Raw genomic sequence first — 18,526 nt, 5'->3', positions numbered from 1 at the left:
TCCACGGATGTCAGTGGCTACTTCCTTTGAGCACTTCATACCCAGACCGACATGTCCATTGTAGTCCCCAATGGCGACAAATGCCTTGAACCGGGTCCTCTGGCCAGCACGGGTCTGCTTTTGCACAGGCATGATCTTCAAGACTTCGCCCTTGAGGGATGTCCACAAGAAAAAGTCAATGATCTCCGATTCCTTGGTGGGCAAGGAGAATAGGTAGATTTCCTCTAGGGACTTGATTTTCATGTCCTTAACCAGGCGGCCCAGCTTGGTGACAGGGATCCACTCCTTGTCCTCGGCCTTGCCTCCACGAGCTCCGCGGCCTCGGCCCCGGCCCCGACCCCGGCCGCGACCCCGGCCTCGGATGCTGCTGCCAAATCCTCCACGGAAGCCGCCGCGACCTCCTATTTCGGGGCCCCCAGGGCCTCCGGGCCCTCCCGCAGCACCGGCGTCATCCGCCATTTGGTGTTTCGTCGGAAAAGAAGCTATCAGTTGGTTTTTTTATAGTTCCTATTGTTAGTGTATTACTTAAGAAGGATGACAAAATTACATATACCTTCCTTTCCACTGTTTAAAAAATAACATTAAAACTGTCAGTATACGTACTAGTATTAAAACCATCAGTATATATACTAATATTAAACTCCTCATTTTCTATCCAATATCTGCTCCCTTCACTCAAAAACAGAAGAAACTCAGCATGCCTTTCCTTCTTTTCTGCCTCTCCTTTCCCCCCCGAACCTCTCATGTGGTGAAGTAATTCCAGGTTTCTATTATTCTGTATTCTCTTCCAGGTTAATTTTTTGTTCTTGTTCTTGTTTTCTGCTGTGCACTTTGTCTAGACATTTTTTTTCAGAGAGAGCTCATGGGTAACAAACTCTCTAAGTTCTTAAATATTAGAAAATACTAAATTTTCTCTCATTCTTACAAGGCTAGGTAATAATTACAAATTGAAAATAATTTCAAGATACTGTTCCATTGTCTTCCTACCCCAGTGTTACGGTGAGAAATGCAATACATTCTGCTCTATCTATCTATTTATTTTCTTTGGAAGTTTTAGAATTTTCTTTTTATCCTTGGTTTTCTGAAAGGGCCCCTAATCAGTTTAAGTTGAAAGTCATGTCAATGGCTTTCTTGTGACCTCTCTGGATCTTTGGTTTCATTGAAGTGCAGTGGGGGCAGGTTCTGTGGAAATGTATCATCGCATTAAGTAAGAAGATGCATTTTGATTCAGAAAAAAACACATACAACCAATATCTTTTTTCAGGTCCAAATGTTTAAAGACACTTGGAATTCATGTTAATGTGATTCATTGGAAGGATTCTTTTGGTTTGAATTCTCTACTTATATGGAAGGACAAGCTCATTATGTTCTCAAATGTCTCCAAGGAGGATGGTGATAATGGCACTTCCATGTTTCTAATAAAAGCTGAGAATGAAAAAAAAAATTGTGATCCTTTTGACATCACTTATCTAAACACATTACTTAGCAAAAACAAGTATGACTGAAGACCTTGGAGCAGAGAAATGCCCAGCTTTCAGAAAGCCTAGTGAAGACATAAGTGTAAGCCCCTGCCACCTGCCCCATTCCTGCCTCTTCTGTTGATTTAACCTATGGTTTTATATTCCTTTTGGGTTAACCCTAGAGATCTTTGTCTGGGATCCAGTCTACATTGAAAGTTGAAAAAGTGATTAAAATGCTTGTGTATGTATGCATATAAAAATGTCTGTAAGGCCCTAGCTGGTTTGGCTCAGTGGATAGAGTGTCGGCCTATGGACTGAAGGCTCCTGGGTTTGATTCCGGTCTAGGGCACATGCCCAGGTTGTGGGCTCATTCCCCAGTAGGGGATTTGCAGGAGGCAGCCAATCAATGATTCTCTCTTATCATTAATATTTCTCTCTTTCTCTCTTACTCTCTAAAATCAATAAAAAATATATATCTATACTAATAATATGGTAATATGCAAATTGGTCGAGACACCATCACAGTAATGACCCATCAGCAGGCTGCGTGCGCAGCAGGCGTGGGTGGGCGGGGACTTGCAGCATCAGGGATGGGGGCAGGGCTGCAGCCACGGGTCTGCAGGCCTCCCCCGGCTCTAGCCTACCTCTATGGGGTAATCTTCGAGGAGCCCCGGATGGGTGGGTGGGGCCTACCTCTTTGGGGTGATGGATCGTGGGGCTCCCGCACTGTGACAGGGCACAGGCCAGGCTGGGGGACCCCCCTCCCCTGCACTGAATGCATGAATTTCATGCACCGGGCCACTCGTATAATATAAAAATATCAGTAAGGATGGTTATCTACTCAGATGTTAACCACGGTTGTCCTCCGGGCCATGGGATCACAGGCCTGAAGTGGAGAAGGAATTCTCTCTTTGCTCCTGGCTTTCCTTTGACTTTACTCTTGTGTTGTCACCTCCTTCATGCTTAGAGACAACATATACAAAGCTCTTCCATGGTGCTGGAGGGTGGGGGCTTGGGGGAAGAGGAAAGGGATGGTGGACAGGCAAAAGCAACAGTGTGGGGGCTGCCATCTTAGGGAGAATACTTTACGCTGGACAGTGGGTTCCAACACTTAATGATCTTTTTCATTATATTTTCCAGTATGCCTTATGGTAAGTTTTAAAATTACCCTTGTAATGAAACTAACAATTAAAAAAATTCAATAACATTTTGCCGACTTTGAGAATAAGTCATCAGAACCCCAAGGGATACTTGGGTTCAAATTAAGAATATACTTCCTTGGAGTCTCTGGGGTCAGTAGTTTTATTTCTATGTGCCAGGGACACTGTAATTTTCAGAATCGCGGTGCTGCCTGTTCCCCCCTCCCACCCCTGTTTTCCTGTCAGGATGAGATATCAAGTGCATTTTTTTCAGGGAGAGAGACTTTAGTCTCATTTCGGAAAGAAAGAAGCCTGTATTTGGATGTGAAATAAAGGAATTCCTATGGGTGATGAGGTTGATTGCAATCAAAATGTTTTCATGACAAACTGATGTCGTCAATTTTTGTAAATATGTGACTTATAATCACTATATTGGAGGAAAAAGTTGCACCAGCCCATTCCTATTATTTATTTATTTATTTATTTATTTTTATTGATTGGAGAGAGAGAGAGATATCAACGTGAGAGAGAAATATCAACCAGTTGCCTCCCATGCACTCCCAGAGACTGGTGGTCAAACCAGCAACCTTGGTAGGTGCCCTGAGGGGGAATCGAACCTACCACCTTTCGGTGTGAGGGACAGTGCTCCAACCAGCTGAACCACACCAGCCAGGGTGAGCCAGCACACTGCTAGTCTTGCTTGTCATCCATAATAATTCAGAGTGGTCAGAAGCTAATCATGCACACTTTTGACAGACCATCGACTTAGCCCTAAAACCTCCGGAGGCACCTGCGCAGGAGCGGAGAGCCCACAGCAGAACTTCTCAGTACATCCCCCTGCCCTGACTATTGTAAGGCACTGGCCCTCCCATAGTCCCTTTCTCATCCCCCGATACCATTTTGGAGTGGACAACCATCGCTTTTGCTAACACCAATTAAACTAAATAATGCAGGAGAGGGATCAATCCTTTACAAAATATTTTTTTAAAGTTCTGTTTTATGAATTGTTGGAGAGGCCTCTTAAACTGCCTTCTGGCTGTGTTTTTTTGGCTACATCATTACTCAAGGCAAGCTGATTAAGACTAATTATGGTCAAAATAAATTCGTGTCTGGGCAAACAACCAATGTGCAGAGTCTCAACCAGAGGGAACCAATTCGAGCTTCGTGCTGTGAGGGACGCTCTTAATCATGACCACAGCTTTCGGCATCATCTGATGAACCACTGACTATGGACTGTTCCTAGTGTGTCAGCCTAGCCTAGGATTTATTTGCTATATTTTTTCTCACTGTAGAGTTGCTCTTTGATTCTGGCATGCCGTTCTCTCTGGTAATGGTTTCAAATCAGCCTGATTCACGGCTGCACAGAGAAGATTTTCCTCAGGAGCTAGTAGGATGATTGTTGAAAAAAAAACCATGGAGAGACAGATGGTAGACTTTATTTTACTGGCTCATCTGCTTTTGCAGGGACTGATTATACATTCTAAGTAAGTGGCACCAGAAGTTGCATTTCACTCTGGTTCATCTCACATGGAGAACCTAAAATACAACACCAGCAAGAGCCTAAAACCTGAGCAAGTGCAGGCAGCAGGTCCCTGAGTACGTGGCATGATGTGACCTTCGGCTGGAGCAGATCTATGAGGTCATTTGCTTGGACACTTCAAGTCTTACTACTTCATTGCCAGATTAGAGTTTAGTCTTTGCTCGAACACCTTGAGTGATGGGGAACTCTCTGTTTGCACTTTAGACCAGCGGTTCTCAACCTGTGGGTCGCGACCCCTTTGGCGGTCGAACGACCCTTTCACAGGGGTCGCCTAAGACCATCCTGCATATCAGATCTTTACATTACGATTCATAGCAGTAGCAACATTACAGTTATGAAGTAGCAACGAAAATAATTTTATGGTTGGGTCACAACATGAGGAACTGTATTTAAAGGGCCAGAAGGTTGAGAACCACTGCTTTAGACAGTTTCGCTGTGACATAGTTCATTCTTCGGTCGAGCTGATATTGACTTCTGAGTAATTTCCATTCATTAATCCCAGCTATGTTCTTTGGAAACAAGCCAGAACAAATTGATTTCCTCTTCTACCTGGCAGGTATCTCGGACATGAGCTAGAATACCATCTCAGGTCTTCTCCAGGCTAAATGTTCCCAAGTCCTTGAATCATTCCCACATGAAATGGTCTGGATCCTGACTCATAGCTCTCTGAATGAGAGGAACTCAGAAGAGACAGAAGTTGTTTTGTTTAAACTTGCTTACCCCACTTATGTGGCACAAACAGGTCGAATATGTAATACCAGGCTCATAAAAACAAAAGAGCCTTGTTAATTTGGTTTGAAAAGATAAAGCAAGAGTTGTGACAGCAAAAGCCCATCTCTCAGGTTTCCCATTCTTGTCCCAGGCAGCCTGCCCTCAGGTCCAGGCCCTGTCTCTCTACAGACTGCTGACAAATGATTCTACCCTGGCCTTTTATAAAGTTGACTGACCCATGTATTGCTCCTGACTTGGCTTATACCTGCAAGGATTTCTAGATCAGAGGTTTTCAGAACTCTCAGAGAGATTTAAGGATTTGCTTTGGGGACTTTGGGGTGTGGATGAATGGGCAGACCTATTCAACCAGAACATTTTCTTTCCTTTCTTACATATTGGAGTTATATAGAGATTTTGTTGATTGGAAAAATAGGTTCTGCAACTGCAAGACCATTTGTCAACCAGGACTGTTTACCCCTTTCTCTCCCCCCGCCTTCCCCCCAGTCATCTTCAGGCTCTCTGACTTTACCTCCCTGATTCTGAGGCCACAGGTTGTACGTCTCACCAGGATTTTGTCATCCAATCATTTACTGTCTATTATCACATAGGAAATACTGTACTGGGGGTAACTCAGGGAAGAGATAGTAAAGAAATGATTAAAACCTGGCAGTTTTTTTGGGGGGACCTCAAGTGCAGGGACTTGAGATAATCATATCCTTCACCTCATCACGGTTTAAATCATCAGCCCGTAATGGCCCTTCTGTTTTATTTTATTTGTTCTCTTCATCTGTTTCACATAGGAAGTCAGTCTGAAGTCCTTGGTTATATATGATTCCATGTAAAATATATGGAGTTCCTTTGTATGTGTTTGTAGTTCATATATATGGTGTTATAAGTCTTGTTTCTTATGCGTTTTGGTATGCAAGTCTAGTTCAGTGTTTCTGACGTTGTAAGGATTTCCATGGTAGCCCTATACCCAGTATTCTTTGATTCTTCTCTAGTCTCTACTCAACTCCCTGATGCTGCATATTCTGTGATGCTAAGATGACCATGCCTATAGATCTCTGTGAGTTTGGGAGTGTCTCCAGGAATGGAACCCTGGTTATATAGACTCATTGGCTAAAGGAAGGATGGGCTGAACCAGTTTACACTCTTTTTTAAAAAAAATATATATTTTATTGATTTTTTTACAGAGAGGAAGGGAGAGTGATAGAGAGTTTAGAAACATCGATGAGCGAGAAACATCGATCAGCTGCCTCCTGCACACCCCACACTGGGGATGTGCCCGTAGCCAAGGTACATGCCCTTGACTGGAATCGAACCTGGGACCCTTCAGTCTGCAGGCCGATGCTCTATCCACTGAGCCAAACTAGTTAGGGCTACACTCTTTTTAAAAAATATAATTTTTATTGGTTTCAGAGAGGTAGGGAGAGGAAGAGATAGAAATATCAATGATGAGAGAGAGACTCAGTGATTGGCTGCCTCTAGCATGCCCCCTACTGGGGATCAGGCCCGCAACCCATGCAGGTGCCCTTGACTGGAATCAAAACGGAGACCCTTCAGTCAACAGGCCAAAGCTCTACCTACTGAGCCAAACCAACTAGGGCCAGTTTACACTCTTATTAGCAGGAGATGAAGTCCTCATCTCCTAATGATCTTGTTACCACTTGGTATTTTCTGTCCGTCTAATTTGTGCATGTAAAGTGTTGTCATTGTCCCTGTTTCTTGAAAGTTAGTGAGGTTGGGGATCTCTTTATAGACTTGTTAGCCATGTGGGCTTCTCCTTTGTGAATATCCCATTTTTCACATTAATCAGTGACATTTCAGACATTGCAACTATTGTAAACATTTTTTCTCTAATGTGCCTGGGTTTGATTGCTAATATTTGGTTTAAGGGTCTTCAATCTACTAATTTATACCCACGTCTATGTGCAGTCTCAAGTAAATGTATCTACCAGATGTCAGCTACAGCTTTCTATTCAGAGCGAGGTGAGATTGCTTTGAGTAACTCACCTCTCAATTTTCCGATACCAGATAAAGTAACCCCCAGAATTCTATAAATTCTTGGATACTTCTATTATCAAGATCTCCTTGGCTTTGGGACTCTTTTGTTCCATATCAACATGATAGCTGAATGCCCCCTTTCATTTGTTTCTGTAAGAAATTAGTTTGCACCATACATTCGCCAATTTTAACTTGATATCTAAAGTTGAAACTTCAGTGCTTCTGTGTCCTCTACCCTCTTCCCCAACCTTCACTGCTGTAAATTTTTTTCCTCCATTAAACAGAGCAATTCAGCCTTCCCCAAACTTAACTATGAGTAGTTAAGTTTTGCTAAGCAAAACTGAGGACCTCCAAATGCTTAGCAAAATAAAATTTCCTCTTATTAGATTGACACCTCTAGAAGCCAGCTGGGTTAGAAATGAGTCCTACAAAGAGAAATCACTTTTTAATATTGCAACACTAATGAGTGCTTTTGCAATAGATACAACCTAGTGAGAGGTGAGGTAGCCTATTTTTCAGGATGCACATTTATTTATTTATTTTGCATTAGGGAAGGCGAGCCTTTTTGGAAGGGGAAATGATAAACATTTCCAGAGCCGAGTTGCCTTTTCTCTTTCTTCAGGGGCTAAGGCCTTATGCTGGTCTTAGTAGTACAGGTTGTAAAAAGAACATGGATATTTGAACCTGATGTGCTCGGATACTTGTCACCGGTGTGATGTTGGATAAGTTGCTTATGCACACTCATCCTCTCCATTACCAAACGAGGATACTATCACCTACTTCATAGGTTTGTTTGGAGGATTAGATGTAACATGGAGGGCCTGGTACGATTCCTGGCATAGATACTTGTTCATTACATGGTGCTCCATTATGATATACTCCAGCATGACAGTGAAGAACCCTGGAAGGCATCACACACACCTGGCACTTCTTTGCGGTTTGGCTACTGGGACTCTTGAGTAGCAAGTAACTGATGAGGGGTATTTCTGTCAAAGTGCTGGAGAAAATGAAAGTGAATTTGCTGAAATTTTCAACTGGATTCTCACAAAGCAGCTTACTTACCAGTCAATGATCTTTGATGGTCTTGGGTTCTTCACCTTTTGACATAATTTATTGCTATAAAGACTCTCTTTGGCTTTGACTTTAGGTAGTGAAAAGAAATTCTAAATTCTCTCTTCAAGGCTAAAAATACCCGTAGGGAAAATCACAAAATCATTAGACTTCAGATACACCCAAATATCTGCAACAAGTAAGACTGCAGCATCTTTTTAGGAATCAGGGTAAAACTGAAGAGTGCTTTTCAGACCTCTGTATCCATTAGGATTTGTGGGCACAGGAACTTTGAAATTTTCTCACTTGAAGATGGTTTATTCTATGTGCATCTGCCTCCCACAGTGCAATTAGAGTTGTGTGAAAAGTCTGTTTCTTTGTTACTAATGTTGTGGCCTCACCCAATAACAAAGAAACAGAATTTCCGGAGGATGAGGCCCAGAAATCAGGATTTTAAAAAGATTCCCAGGTGATTCTAATGTGCAGCCACAGTTGAGAACCACTGCTCTAGATATTGCAGTTAATAATTCCCTTTAGGCTTAAGCTAGTTTGACTTACCTCTTTGTCAGTCATTACAGAAAGAGTCCTAACATGTGTTCAGGGCAATGGGATTGAGATATATGTTGACAGTGATATTAATATAATTCCATTAATAATATTCTGGACATTTTGAAATAAGATGAATATAGTTTTTGAGCTACAAAAAGTTAAGTCTTCCCTCCTCCTCATTCCATCTCTGTGGCCCTCCCCCATGAGACTTCTACTTCTCTCTTTCCTCCCCTACCCCCAATACTCTCCTCCTAAGGAAATTTGCTTATTCTAGTAGATGTTTATGAAACAAATGTTGTTCCATCCCTGTTTCCCTCCCTTTGGAAGCAGTGGAGATGAGAAGAGTAGGCAATACTGGGCCTAGTTAGAACATAATATTTAAAGAAAGAGACAGGAACATACATCCATTATAAGCGTTTTTTTTTTCTTTTTTAGAATTGAAGCTTATGACTTTATCTATGCCCACTATATTCATAATTACAATTTAATATCTGCATACAAAAGCTATGTAAAAATCCGTTTTTCCCAAATATACAAATTTTCTTTTTGGATAGTTTAAAACATTTTGATCACAGATTTCAACAGAGTTTTAGGCTGAAAAAAATATTACCAATCTAGCAATATCACTTAACACTGTTTGCAACACATAGATCTTCCGATGACAGTCAATCCCTTCCTATTCTGTAGCATTTTTCTGATTCTCAGGGCATAAAAACATGATGGGGGTGTGTGTGTCGGGGGAGAAGTGTTTTCTCTGAAAAAAGCATAGAGATCCAATTTGGCTCTATAATTGAATGAAAATGTGTGTTAATTGGGAAAACCCAAAGAAAAATGGGGCAATGTCGGCTTATTCATGCCCTGATACCTTCTGTCTTGACAGTACATGTGTAATTAAATAGTCTTCCTTGGTCTTACATTGTGCTCTGTAATTTACTTGAGTATTATCTGAATCCTGAGGAGGACAGATTTCTGTTTGATTGTCTTGTGCATAAGGTGGGTCAGTTTGAACTGTGCAACAGAAAGCCACAAACAGCGTTTACCTGCACGATATTGCTTTTGAAGGCGGCATTCATTAATGTGGACACACACTGGAAATGCACACTTTTTGCATTTGCAAACATTTATACAGCACAGTAAAAATTCTGTGATAAGGCCAAACCTTTTTCCCCCCTAGTCCTTTTTTTTTGCGCATCTTTTTAATGTATTTTTTTTTTTTAAGATTAAAGTAAAACGTTTCAATTGTAAAAAATACACACCGGGCAAATCCTTACCTGGATAATAAATATCTACATCACAGTACAATAAAATTTCTTCTCTATAAAATTTAAATATGGATTATAGTCTATCACTATCAAAAGAAACACTATGCTACTATTTCCATATTATTAAAATAACAGGAAAAATTACGAGCTTATTTGAGAACCTGATGCCATAGCCTTTGGAAAGGGCAGAGATTCAAATGTCCATGAGCACTCTTCCTTTCGAAGAGGAACTGCGGCTTGGTGACTCACTTAAATTCAGTTGATGAAAAAGGTTTAGCCTTACAAATGCTGGCTACATTTCAAACACCATCCGACTGATTTCATAATTTATGACTCATGCAGCAAAAAGGTCAATATGACACGGATAGGTTAGAGTTCCACAGAATAAGAATGTCTCACCGACGATGACATGCCAGGAGGGCGCTCAGCAGTTCTGTGGAGGCTGAGTCTGGGGTGGGGCGGGGGGTTAGTGTTGAGGAGGGGCCAAGGCCTGCACACCTTTTCAGGGAAGAGCCGCAAGAATGGCGTTGCTGGAGCAGAGCCAAGCCCGGTGGTCCACCCCGATGACAGCGCTGCAGACCGAAGAGGTGTCACTGGGTCCCAGGTGAGGGACACGGCGCTGGGCTTGAGGCATCAACACGGCAAAGCGCGTCATTGAAGACAGAGGCTCATCTGACTAGAAAAAGCTCTGAGGTGGCACATGGTATGTTGAGCAGAATTATAAAGAGGAAAAGATCTTACTTTTCTCACTATTTCTGGAAACACTGGACAGCTAAGTTGAAGAGCAAAGTACACTTGAAGGTAACACACACACACACATACACGCACATATACAGATACACACACATATACATATACACACACATCCCCACACACCTCACTCATCCCCAAAAGTTAAGTGATTTATAAATAAGAATCCCAGTTGAACGGTGGTCTCCCCTACTGGGATGTCTCCCCACTGTGAGGGGTTTTGATCAGGTCCACACTTGATTCAACAGTCTGGACTGTATAAAAAAGCGTTTTAAAAAAATCCAGAGCAAATCTCTCCTAATTGAGTTTTATGAGATGGAGTCTTGAGATGCACGAAGTTCCTCAATCAGTTACAGAAGAAACGAGCTACTTTGACCAGTAGGGTCATGATCCTTTGAGTTCTCATAGCCTTTCCTTTCTACCTGACGTGCGTTAAGGCTTATCACTCTTAGCATAAACAAGAGTACTAGATCAGCGGTTTGCCTGTTTAAGGCAATCATTTAAGAGGCTGAGGCTCAAACGTAAATGTACTTGGGGCTGTCTGGGTTACTGTAGATATACTGTGTCATTTGGCCGATGTCTAATCATGGTTAATCCACAAAGCATTCCAATTTCGCTTGAGATCAGGCTCTGTACTTATATTTGAATCTGGGTGTGTCTAATATGTGGGGGGATCTCTGTCCAGCAGATTGAGGAGAACTTCCTGGGAAGGCTTGATGCCCAAGGAGTCTGTGAACCTTCCCCTACCCCACCTGCTTGCCTCCCTCTCAGTGCCTTCTCAGGGAAATCTGCCCCACGCCACAAAGCTCAGAGTTAACGCTGGAGCTAGAAGGTGACTAAGGGGTTATGTTTCAGAGTCAACAGAGGGAGCTGAGATGTTAATAAAGCAAAGACTTAAGGAGACTGGCTAGAGGCTGCTCAGAGAAGAACTAAACCTTACTTTCTGTAGATAAAGTCAAAGCAGGTAGTCTGCCCATGACCTTCACGTTTACACTTTCATTCTCTTCACCTAGAATGAAAGTGCAAACATGGTTAGCAAGTTCCACAGAGATGTTCTGGTTTCCTTCCTCTAGAAGCCAGTGTAATTGCTCTAGTGCATTAAACATACACGTTTCCTCTCAGATTATTTCCAGTCACTCTTGGGATATTCAATGCCGTTCCTCTTGTGTTTCCAGGGCCGTCCTGCCTTTCTCTACATAGTTGACAAGTAGTGTGTCAAATTCTTATTTTGAATCAATACCAAATATTTCCGTATCTGTTAGGAGGGCCATAATGTTTGTCTAATTAAGGTAGAAATTTGAATATGAAGGAAACTATCAAAAGACCCAGATTTTTTCTCCCCTGAAATTAGTAGAGTATTAAGGATTCGAAGAAATTTAGAGTTTAGGACTTATTCATCAGGACCCAAGGTGAGAAAACCAAGACCCAAATCTAACAACGTCACAAATCTGTCAGTTGACAGAGCACAAATTAGAACTCTGACACCCTGACTTCTGGGCCAGTTAAAAAAAAAAAAAAAAAAGATCTGACTTGGTTTTCACAGTGACTTTCATTCCTTTGTTTTTAGGTAAATCTCACTGATATGGCTTATTGTCCCCAGGATTTCCAGGATAAGGCAGTACAAGGCAGGCTAAAAAATAGTGTTTGTCTACTATGCCAGTGAAGAATGAGATACATTCAATTGCATGGGTACATTCTTTGCCCATCTTCTGACGCTGAAGTGATGAGGCAATGTCACCATTTGTTATCTGGGTACAAGCTACTCCAATGTTTGTTATCAGGGAGGTGACATAGGTGGGGAAGGTGAGTGAGGGTTCCTGTACATGATCTGTGGGCGTTTTCTGTTGAATATCCCTTAGGGCAATTCTTTAATAGGGACAGAGAGCGTCAGTGGCTAGACCAGTGTTTGTTCAGAGATAGTCAAGCCACAGAGTCAGAGGGAAAAGGAGGCTAGGGGACACTTTTGTGAGTAGAGCAAAGAGCTTGAGGATTCAAGACTAGAAGGAGCATCCTCAAACCGTCAGTCCATGAAGAGTGCTCTCAGATCACTGTGCTTCCTTCAATTTGGAATGTAACTGCACTAGTCTCTCCTCAGAATTCCTCCACAAGACTCCATTTTCAGCTCATTCTCTCTCCTTGATTAGAATATGTAATCCATAGGGAAACCTGTTGTCAGCACAGCAAAGATGCAATCAGGATTAATAACTTTAGGAGTTTGAGAAAGGATGGATTAGATGTCATTGAAAAATGACAACTGTAAATAGGCCTAATTTCTATGGAAACGTTCTCTGTGCCTTAACTGTAAAGAAGCCTTCCTACTATGAGGTAATAATATGTGAAATTTTGGAAACTCTTGAGTCACTGACAAACATTTCTAATTTCTTTGAGCTGGCTGGCTGAAGAAAATGATTTTCCATGTTGGTCTCAATCAGTCAAGTACCTGCATGGCTTTGAGTCATGCCTTGAATAACTTGAATTAAATCATAAGATTATAAAAATTCCAGTGAAAGAACAGCTGATTTTGGGGAACAAATATTTCTATACATTCCAAGTTAGGCTTCCAGGAGAGAATGAAGAGTGCTGAAGCCAGCATGCTTTAGAATAAACAAAACTTGTCCAGACCTTTCTTTAGAAAGCTGGAAGCCACATCTAACCAAAGATGGCCTGTGTCCTGCTATTTTGAGTCCTGCAAAAATCCGAATTGGATCAAGACGAACACATGATCTTGGTTTTAAGGCTTCTTTAGTCTTCTGCTGTGCCATTTTGCTTGCTTGAGTCTCTGACCAGGGACAGATGGGAGCTGGTGGTGGCTTGGTGCTGGTGAATTAATGATGGTCCCCACCCCACCTCCCTAGCTGTAAAAACATCAAAGCATTCACATCAAAGGACTGGAGAACAAAATGCAATAGTTGCAAGTACCCGCATTCAAGGGGCAATTTCATCCATGTCTACGCCAAGGACTAGCTCCCTTTACAATCCCTCCCAACACAAAGAAACAAAGGAACAAACAAAAAGATCTAGGCAATGGAATGAAATGACACCCAGTAGTGCTGTAGGAATTATGAGAAGTCAGCCAGTCTAATCCTCAAACACTTCCAAGAACAACGGGGGGAAGAGTTCCGTGGGGCATTCCACCTTCATGTGCAGGAAGCGGCTGGCATGGCAGGCTCCAATCATCCGCAGGTCTGTCACCTTCATCAGGAGTTTTGGCCAAAAGTGTGTCACGTGGTGTTTTCGGTAATTGATATAGTGTTCAAAGGCCAGCAGGAAACTATCTTGGTATTTTTCTATTCTTTCAACGCAGGCGAGCCCTGGGCGATCTGAGGGGGCGCAAGAAGATGGATGTTAATTCAAAGGGTGGGGAGGAGAGGGACTGCCTTGCCTGTTTCAAGCCCTTTAATGTGAAAGTGGGCAGATTCGAGGACCTTCCAACTCCTAGAAGTGACCTTCCAACTCCTAGAAGGGGGCCACATGAACTCTGGGGCATGGGCACTAAAATACCAGAACGTGGCATAATCGCTATGAAGGGGACCAATGCTTTGTTCTGCTAATTACCTCTGGTTTAGACAGTCCCCTCCATGGGTGTGAATGGCAATACCTTCCTCACAGGGTCTAGAAGCAGAACCCCACCTAGAGGGCTGACAGATGAAGCATACCAACGGAACAGTTTTGAGTTTCCCGTGGCTCCCCGGGAGAAAGAGGGGGACGAGCATGGACATGCACAGAACAGAAGGAAGTTGGGAACAGGGGGCCTGGATGCCAAAGGAGGAGTGTTGGACAATGAGAAAATCCCATGATGACAAGGAAGTACAAGATCCAATTTAAGTTGTTTGTTAGGCTGTGGTGAACCACTCCTTCCCTTCCCTTATACGTTAGTAAAAGTTCCACCTGTAGCTGCCTTGTGTTGGGGTGGTGTAGGGGGTTAAAACAAAAAGAAAAGGGGATGTGAGCTATCCAGAGTTGGAATGAGAGGAGACCAAGAGCATGTAAGGACCGGGCACTCTCCCCACTGCTGTGGGAGGGGACTCAAGGCATAAAGAGCTGTCACAAGGGGGCTGGGTGACTGTGGAATGTCCAGGCTGCAAATACTTGAATTACAAAAGTAATTTATAAACCTGGATGAATTCCTCAGACAGCTCCAGGAAGCCTATCCCCACTGCCCAGGTCTCCTCAGCTTGCTTTTTGTAGCTCCAATCATATAAATTCACACTCCAATTGTCCAGTGATTGAAGCATATGTATTAGTAAAAATCTATATAAAGTTCTGCTTAATCCGAAAGGAAAGAGCAGGTCTAATGGCTCAACTCACCTTTCTGGGCCTAAAAATATATGGGCTTTTGAAATCCCTTATTTAGCTCAGATTGCAATTTGTGCATTCCTATTTTGTTTCCCCCTTCATATTTGATGTTGCTACTCTGTGGACCTACTCACTCCCTCTCTCTCCTGGTTCCCTGACTTCCCTTTTCCTTTGAATGTGCCAGAAGAATTCTCCACCGGATCCTTTAAGTTTTGATCCAAATAGAAACTCAACACAATATTGCTCTGATGTATTCCTTTAAAGGGATAACCTGGGTTTTGTGGGATTAACCTCGGCCTCTTGATGAGACATAAAGATAAGGTGGTCCTATAAACGATGGAGAAAAAGATGAAAGGATAGCTGGATGATGCTCAAGTTGTACTAAACCTGTTTATGAAAAGAGAAACATTTTTAAAGGTCAAGGACTATTTTTAACAATCTGAGACAAAATTTCCCAAGGAGATGTCTTTCAGGTCATCTCCGTTTTAGCTCTCTGGTTAGTGGTGTAGGACCAAGGAACTTGGTAGCTCGTAGTAGCTCTTAGAAAGGTCTTTGGAGAAAAGGCGTAAGGTTCTGTGTAAGTGAAATGCCAGACAATGCAATGGGGCTTAGAAGACAATTCTGAGGAGGAACCGGAGCTTCAGAGCACTGATGTGTAGCTGTCAATGGCCAAAGGTAAAGTGTTTGTAACATTTTCCTAGGCCTGGCAGCATTAATGAAAAGTGCCCAGGCCGTTCAGGTGGGGAAGACTTTACAGTCATTATGTCACGTGGCTGTCAGGCAGGCAGAAATGGGAAGAATCATTCAGTTCGGTGTTTGATAGAGTTTGGAATTACACTCACAATTTTTGCCATTCCCACATACTCCCTTTATCTACTTTGCTTAGATTATTTACTCAGTCTGTTAAATTGACTCACTACAGAGGAAACTTCATATTATTCATTAAACAAAAATCCATTTGCTGGAGGTAGAAGAGGGTATAGGGAGGATTAATGGAGACTTGACTTGGGATGGTGAACACACAATATATAGATGATGCACGTCTAAAATCTATATAATTTTATTAACCAATTAGAGGCCAGTGCACTCACTGGGGCGGGGGGGCAGGGAGAGGGGTCCCTCAGTCCTGCCTGTGCCCTCTTGCTGGCAGTCAGACATCCCTCTCACAGTCCGGGGCTCTCACAGTCTGGGACCCCTAGCTCCTTACCGCTGCGGCAGAGGTGGGAGAGGCTCTGGCCACCCCTGTTGCACTCACCAACGTGAGCCCAGCTTCTGGTTGAGCAGCGCTCCCCCTGTGGGAGTGCACTGACCACCAGGGAGCAGCTCCTGCGTTGAGCATCTGCCCCCTGGTGGTCAGTGCACATTATAGCGACTGGCCGTTCCGCCATTCGTTCGCTCTTTGGTCGATTTGCATATTAGGGTTTTATTATATAGGATGTCACCCTAATAAATATAATTAAAAATCCATTTGCCATAATAGATGATAACCACAAAAATAAATGCATGGCTAAAACCTTACATTTTAGCTAAAGGTTGTTGCTCAAAACTGTTCCTGAGATCTGCTCTCTCTTTCTTGAAAAGGGAGGTTAGCCTGGCCAGAGTGGCTCAGTTGGTTGAGCACCATCCTATGTACTGAAAGGCTGCCGGTTCGATTCCCTGTCTGGGCATATGCCTGGATGGTGGGTTCTATCCCCAGTTAGGGAGCATACAGAAGGCAACTAGTCAATCTCTCTCACATTGATGTCAGTCAGTCTGTCTGTCTTCCTTCTTTTTCTCTTTCTCCCCTTCCTCTCTCTAGCATGTCCTCAGGTGAGGATTTTTTTTAAAAGGGAGGTTAACTAGTGTTAGGTGTTAAAGACAGACCAGCATCAAACCGAATCTCTCTCTCTGCCACATTTAGGAGCTATAAGAAAGAAATAACTTCCTCACTATGATTCCGTATTAGTCAAAACTGTCCTTGTATCACAGAAATCTCAGTAAAAAGGTTACCTTGACCCCCCTCTCCAGGATTATAATTCCACTTATATAGTTCAATTACTTTATTTTTAAAGGATACTGAAGCCCAGAGAAGCTGGGGTTCCCTCAAGATCACATAGGGAGTTCTTAGAAAAGCTATGTTTTATTTTTACTGAAAGACTAGGGCCCCAGTGAGCTATAATTCTGAAGCTAAAGAGGAATTAAGAACTCATCAGGTGATTTGAATTAGCACCCAAACTCTCCTGACACCCAGTCATGAGCCTGGGCACACTCACCTGAAGACATCAGCAGGACCGCCTGAAGGAGAGCTACTTCAGTGTCATCCAGGTTGAAAGAAGACAGCGACATGCCCAGGTCAAAGATGGCATCCGACACCACCCCAAGACCCCCATTTTTCAGCTGGCCCCGTGTCACTGCCATCTCCCCGTTCAGGGTTAAAGTCTCACTTTCTGGGTCATAGCGCACAGCAGCGCGAAGGGACATGATCTCCATGCAGCAGCCTTTGAGGAGGATTATCTGGTCTTCACATGGCAGCTGAAAAGAACCAGCCCACATCAGCAAAGAACAAGTGGACAAAGGTTAGTCAACATGTGGTATCATAACAGTTTCCTGTGATAGACACTCGTCCTAAACTCTTTGAGCATGTGGACTTTGTGGCTTTCCCCTTCCTACTTGGCTCCAGACTTTCCAAATACAACCATGTATTTGTACTCCAAGTTGGTCATTATCTTCACTGACTTTAATCTCAGGAGTTTGCATTTCTTTGGCATAAGATACAGATCTCCAACTGGTATTAGGCAGTTGAGTGAAACTGCTTATATCTCCTTACTCTGGAGTTTGTATTATAACCCAACTAACTGCTTGAGAGCTGTGTTTATGTTCAGTTTGCCAACACTTTTGACTTATAGCTCCAATAATCAACAGATGACTCTATGCCAGTGGTTCTCAACCTTCCTAATGCCGGGACCCTTTAATACAGTTCCTCATGTTGTGGTGACCCCCAATTTCATTGTTACAAATTGAACATAATTAAAGCATAGTGATTAATCACAAAAACAATATGTAATTACAAATGTGTTTTCCGATGGTCTTAGGTGACCCCTGTGAAAGGGTCGTTCAACCCCCAAAGGGGTCATGACCCACAGGTTGAGAACCACTGCTCTATGCTTAGCTGGCAACTGTGCTTGTCTTTGTTTTCTGAAGCAAGTTTGTTCCTTGAGCACTGAACCCGACAGTCCCTTACAGATGCCTATCACCCACAAGGCCCAAGGTCACCCATTGAGTGAGGTGAGGCCAGCATTCAGACTTCTGGCTCCTAGGAATATATTCTCAGTGCTTATGGCACCAGAATTGCTCCACACCCTATATCTCTCTGTCAATGGGGCGATCTCCTTTTTAGCTAATTTGGTTGCTTTAGTGAATCAGGATTTGTGACAGTGTAATAACATTAATAACAAACTTTACAAAAGAATTTTGCTAAGAAAGAGGATTTAAAAAATCAGTTGTATTTTTTGAATAGGGAGAACGTTTAATTAAATGCCCTTATCAAAATAGATTGAAAGACTATTAATTACTGTGAATTTTCGTTTGTTTTTGATGAATTGGACATCATACCAAGATTTATGTGCACCACCTTATTGAATTTTCACAGCAGTGCAGTGAGGTACATATTTTGCTTCCAATTTTATCTATAGATGTGGAAATCCAGGCACTGAGAGGTTGAGGAACATGCAAGGGGTGGCCACATGAAAGTTTTGTGAGCGAATCCACGATTTGAAGCTCTATCTG

At 42.7% G+C, this 18,526-nt stretch overlaps 1 protein-coding gene and 1 pseudogene across 7 annotated transcripts in view; both read right to left on the bottom strand.

The window, feature by feature from the left end:
- LOC107184761 overlaps positions 1-478 on the bottom strand; it is a 15,927-nt pseudogene extending 15,449 nt beyond the window's left edge.
- An 8,378-nt stretch (positions 479-8,856) lies between these two features.
- The window catches only part of THRB (thyroid hormone receptor, beta), a 287,111-nt gene continuing 277,441 nt past the window's right edge, over positions 8,857-18,526 (bottom strand). For all 7 annotated transcript variants that reach the window (XM_006754655.2, XM_015570920.1, XM_006754656.2 and 4 more), the window contains 2 exons: positions 17,014-17,272; positions 8,857-13,785 (listed from right to left, as the gene is read on the bottom strand). In XM_006754655.2, the coding sequence (XP_006754718.1) occupies positions 13,544-13,785; positions 17,014-17,272 (501 nt within the window). In that variant the 3' untranslated portion in view covers positions 8,857-13,543. The remainder of the gene's footprint in view (positions 13,786-17,013; positions 17,273-18,526) is intronic.

Source organism: Myotis davidii, unplaced genomic scaffold (genome assembly GCF_000327345.1).
Source record: "Myotis davidii unplaced genomic scaffold, ASM32734v1 scaffold192, whole genome shotgun sequence".
NCBI lineage: Eukaryota > Metazoa > Chordata > Mammalia > Chiroptera > Vespertilionidae > Myotis > Myotis davidii.
Note: the sequence above shows the minus strand (reverse complement) of the source record. Positions and strands in the feature narration are given on the sequence as shown.